Below are 5,800 nucleotides of genomic sequence, written 5' to 3'. Positions count from 1 at the left end.
CGCTCTAAGCACTCAAAATTTCCATGTACGAGAGATACTTTAGTAGATAACCACAGAAAAACAGAAACATAGAACCACAAAACTGTCTGAAACTTGACTAGAAAAACAAAATAAGAAACACCCAAAATCAGTGCTTACGTTCTTACATGACTATCTTCTGAGACGAAGGTGATTCAGTGATGGCCTGAAACTTTTGAAAAACTTGGCTTCTTGGTTGCGAAACTGGTTGCGAAACGTATTATGTTTTGTAGATAGATAGAACTTCTACTACTCGTTTTTATTTTTCAGTACATATTTATATATGTGTTTATGTATATATGTTTATATGAGTGTATATTATATGTATGTATGTATATATAGGTATATTATCATAGATATATTATGGAAGATGAAAACGGGTAGAAGATGGCTCTGATACCATGTAACCTAATAGAAGAAATTGTATTATTCATATATCAATCATATACAATAATATGGGATCCTTATATAACCTTATACAATGACTGATATGGAATGTCTGGAAATTATTACTGATATTAAGGCTATAATTAATCTTAACAGATCTTAACACTTTTCTTTGCTTAACTCACTATATCTAAAGTAAAGCAAAATTTCACCATATGTTCATACTTTGACATAAATAGATATAATGTCATAATCACACTCTCTGCATAGAAATATTAATCTGCAAGTTAAAAAGTTTCTTTAAATGGAACATGCAGAAAAAATTCTATTTATATGATCATTCTGTCTAACGACATGGTATATTAGACAAAAGAATTGCTTGTGCACAACACACTATCTTATCTTTTTATACCACTAATAAACTTATTATCATTCAATAATATGATAGCTTAGTAGCCCTTGCACTTATATATACTCGTCATTTAAAGACTATATCATCATAAGCATTCTTGGTTCTCTTCATTCACCTCCCCTTCTTAAAACTATTTGAAATTTTCTTCTCAACCTTCATGGCTTCTTTAAGTGATGTCCAAATTACAATTCATAAGGATATCCAAGCACCCGAAAAAGAGTACTTTGATTACTCATAACGGGCACAATGGCTTCGAGCACAGTGAAGAAAGTGAAAAGGAACAACTGCCGAATCCCTTTCAAGCTGCGTTAGCATCTGCTCTTGCATTTTTGTTAGGGGCCCTAGTCCCATTACTAGTTGCTGCCTTTAAATGTGAACATAAGATGAGGCTTATTGTGGTAAATGCTGCTGTGACCTTTTCACTAGTTGTGTTTGGAGCTGTTGGAGCAGTGTTAGGAAATACTCCGGCTGTGAATTCTTGTGCCAGGCTGCTGATTGGTGGCTGTATAGCAATGGCTATTATCTTTGGCTTAACAAAGTTGATCGCATCTCATGGATTGTAAAATGCAATTGTTAGGTTAATTTTCAAAGATAACGATATAAATGAATTTTGGTATTTGTTTACCTCTTTGTTCTTTCCTTCTGAATCGGTAGACATGGTGAGGCACAAACCTTTTCCATGAATTTCTAAATAAAGGTAATAAACCAGATATTGTAACTAAAATTTCCCTTCTAATACTAAGTTCTTGTGGCCTTTGTGCGTACTTCACAGTTCACATGCTTCAATTTTCTAATTATTACTCCATTTCCATATATTTTTATAAAGGACGGTACTTATTTTTTCAAATTGTCATTCCGTATCAACAACTACTACCATTTTGACTCTTTTAACGTACTGAAAAAGAGGTACGTGGTTTAAAGATAAAACATGATCATGGATAACAGCAGTGCATAAAATTATAGATGTATGGGCAAAAATTGAAGAAAATTTTAAATCTAATATTTTTTCAATTTTTTAAGTGGGGGGCTAAAAGCAGTTTCTATGAAGTACTTGGTATGTTTATTCTAAATACCAACTATTTATATGCATTTTTTTCAGTATGACTATTCCTTGTGTTGGGCTTGTTTGGCGTCCTCCGTTTAAGTGACTTATTAACTTATAAATTCATAAGTATTTATTGACGAATATTTTTCGATCCATTTTATAAATCAAATTTATAATTTATATGTTGATAAGTTAAATGTTAACATCGATGTACTTTTTCTAATTTATCATTTTTTATTACTTCAATTTTAAAATATTTGTTTGTAAATGTTATTCAAATTTAAAATTCATAAATTAAGATAAATATATTTAAAAATTATTTATTTTAATTCATTTAAGTAAAATAATTCTGACTTTTGAGTAAAAATATCCAAACACTTATATAACTTACAAGTATTCATCTACTTATCACTCACTACAAGAAAAACGGCCATTTCCTACCAGCGTTTTGGTAGGAAATGGGCTATTTCTGGTAGGAAAAGGGGGCAATTCCTACCAAAAGGCTTGGTGAGATTTGCTCCAGTCAGAATTGCTTTATGGTAGGAATTGGTGCTTGTATCTCAAATGGTCCCACTTTCCAAGTGGCCGCTCATGTGGCCGCCCACCCACGTCACCTGCCATGTCAGTTGCCACGTCATATAAATTGGGGTCAGATTGATGAGTTGGCATGTGGACCCATCCACGTGTCCTGCCACGTGGCAATTGACACATAAAAGACCTTTTTCCTACCAAAATTGGTAGGTTTTGAGTGAGTATTCCCTACCATAACTGGTAGGTTTTGATTGATGAATGGTAGGTTTTATGTCAGAAGACATGAATATCAGTATTTTCTACCAACCATTTCCTACCACTGTTTAGCTTGAATGTGGTAGGAAATACCTTGAATGTGGTAGGAAATGGCTTGAATGTGGTGGGAAATGTTGGACAGTTTTTTTATAAAAAAAATTATTTCATTGATAACAATGTATAACAAGTTGTACATAAATTAATATCTAAATCATAAGCATACAACAATAACCAAAATTGAAAAATTCATCATAAAACACAATCCGGACATATCACCATTATAACATCTAAAAAAATTACATATTCGTGATAATTGCATATTAGAAATAATAATTCATTACAATAATTAATAGATGTTTCAAAAGTTAAGACTAATCATCTTCAAGTTCTCATTATTGTTGAATTATTTACCTTCATTCTTTGTAATTTCTTCATTATCGTTGTTGAATAATTTGTCTACATTTTTTGTGAGTTTTCCATTTTCATCTTTGTTTGTTTCTTTTCCTTGGTCTCGAGTGAATCAAATCTATATAAGAAGAGATTATAAATGTTAGTAGTCATTAACGTACATGAACAATTAATACATGTAGTACAAATAAAGAAGTAATTATATAAACGAATCAAGATAAAAAATATGTTAAAAATATTGAAATGCATACATATATATGAAATGGTTTAAATGAATAAGATGAAGATATTTACCAAAAGATAAGAAGAGGATGGAGAAATTATGAAATGAAATTATGGTGGAGTAGATAAAATTGAAAGTGAAAAGAGGAAGATAGTGGTTTATAGGTTCAAGTCACCTATTTCCTACCAATATTGGTAGGTTATGAGTTTAGGCGGAATTTTCAAATTTTTGAGTTTAATTTTGGCTCCGTATTTGAAATTTTCATTTTTGATTTTGGCTCCACATTTGAATTTTTTGTGAAATTAAGGTTCATTTCCTACCAATACTGGTAGGTTTTGAATTTGACAAAAATTTTGAATTTTTGGTTTTGGCTCCATATTTAAAACTTTTAGTTTTGGCTCCATATTTGAATTTTTGTGAAACTAAAGTTCATTTCCTACCAATATTGGTAGGTTTTGAGTTGGACTTTATTTTTGAATATTTGGATTTCGCTCCAATTTTAAAATTTTTGAATTTACTTTCATATTTAAAATTTTCGTGAAACTACAACCAATATAGGTAGGTAATGGGGTTTAACGATTTTTTTTTAATTTTTAGTGTGAGTGCAATTATTAAAAAGTTAATTAAATATTTAAAAAAAATTAAATATCAATATAGGACTAAATACTAGTAAACCAAATATATTTATTTTTTTTTTCTAAAATTTTATCATATCCCTAAAATATATAGTGAAATAAACAAATATATCTTAGTTAAAAAATTGGATAATATTTATTAAAAATCAAATATTATACGAAATTCTTTAAAATAACAATTTAAATTACCATTTTCAGGTGATGCCTTTTCCTACCAATTTTAGGTCTATTTCATACCCAACTTGGTAGGAAATACCCAACTAGGAAAAGGACAAATAACTTTTTTTGGGAAAACCTACCAATTCCGGTAGGAATTAAAAGTTTGTTTATGGATCTATTATTAAAATATACTCCCTCAGTCCCTTCCAATTGTTTACATTTCTGAAGAAGTGTCTGACACGCATTTTAATGTGCATAAAAAGTATAGTTATGTAACTTATTTTTATAATTTTCTTTTTTTGAATAAAAGTCGAATGTTTTAATTTTTATTCAGAAAAACAAAATTATAAAAAAAAATTACAGAACTATACTTTATATGCACCTTAAAATGCGTGTCGGACACTCTCTAAAAAATGTAAACAATTGAAAGGGACGGAGGGAGTAATAACTTAATTTTTAAAAATTCAATATTTCGACTACATGTATAAAATTCATGTATCTAATCATCCTAAGTTTGGATTATTAAAAAATAAAAATAAAAAAATCCAAGTGTGTAATCCTAAACATCCCCGACACTTTGAGTTGAAAACCTAACTCAATCTTCGAACAATCTCGACGTTCTGTTTTCTAAACGATTTTCTTAGTCATAATTATTTTCTTACCCAATTTTTTTTCCTAGTTTTATTTCACTATAAATTGACATTTCACTTGAAAAGTTTTAATTTATCGAATCATTTTCACATTTAATATTTTTTTCATAATAATTATAATTATCCAGAAAACAAATGGAAACACGGGACTATAATTGTAATCAACTAACTTTTAGAGTTCCACTATTAAAATTAATTGATGTTTATGTTTATAGAGTTTGATAAACGAAAATGTGACAAACAATGGGCGAAAAGTACAAAAAATATATTTTTCTTGCATTATTTCCTATAGATCTATTATAAAAACATAATGGCTTAATTTTTAAAAATTCTATATTTCAATTACATGTATAAAACTCATATCCAATCATCCGTAAGGTTGGATTATTAAAAAAATCTAAATGTCTAACCCTTCCCCGAAACTTTAAGTTGAAAACCTAACTCAATCATCGAACAATCTCGACGTTCAGTTTTCTAAACGATTTTCTTAGTCATAATTGTTTTCTTATCCAATTTTGTCCCTAGTTTTATTTCACTATAAAATGACATTTCACTTGAAAAATTTCAATTTATCGAATCATTTTCATATTTAATATTTTTTTCATAATAATTATAATTATCCAAAAAATAAATGGAAACACAAAACTAAAATTGTAATCAACTAACTTTTAGAGTTTCAATATTAAAATGAATAGATGTTTATGTTTTTAGAGTTTGATCAATGGAAATGTGACAAAAAATAGGCGAAAAGTAGAAAAAATATATTTTTCTTGCAGTTTATTCTGTAGATATATTATAAAAACATAATAGCTTAATTTTTAAATATTCTATATTTCAATTACATGTATAAAACTCATATATATAATCATCCGTAAGGTTGTATTATTAAAAAAATCCAAATGTCTAACCCATCCCCGAAACTTTGAGTTGAAAATCTAACTCAATCTTCGAACAATCTCGACGTTCTATATTCTAAACGATTTTTTTAGTCATAATGGTTTTCTTACCCAATTTTTTTCCTAGTTTTATTTCACTATAAAATGACATTTCACTTGAAAAGTTTTAATTTATCAAATC

At 28.6% G+C, this 5,800-nt stretch overlaps 1 protein-coding gene across 1 annotated transcript; it reads left to right on the top strand.

Annotated features, from left to right (window-relative positions):
* Window positions 1-990: 990 nt before the first annotated feature.
* On the top strand, window positions 991-1,380 carry LOC141706047 (vacuolar iron transporter homolog 4-like). The gene has a single exon (XM_074508884.1). It carries the CDS (start codon window positions 991-993, stop codon window positions 1,378-1,380), a length of 390 nt encoding a protein of 129 aa, XP_074364985.1.
* The last annotated feature ends 4,420 nt before the right edge of the window (window positions 1,381-5,800 follow it).

The sequence above is a fragment of the Apium graveolens genome, chromosome 1, assembly GCF_009905375.1.
Source record: "Apium graveolens cultivar Ventura chromosome 1, ASM990537v1, whole genome shotgun sequence".
Classification (NCBI taxonomy): Eukaryota; Viridiplantae; Streptophyta; class Magnoliopsida; order Apiales; family Apiaceae; genus Apium; species Apium graveolens.
The sequence above is the reverse complement of the archived record's forward strand: the minus strand, read 5'-3'. Positions and strand labels throughout refer to the sequence as shown.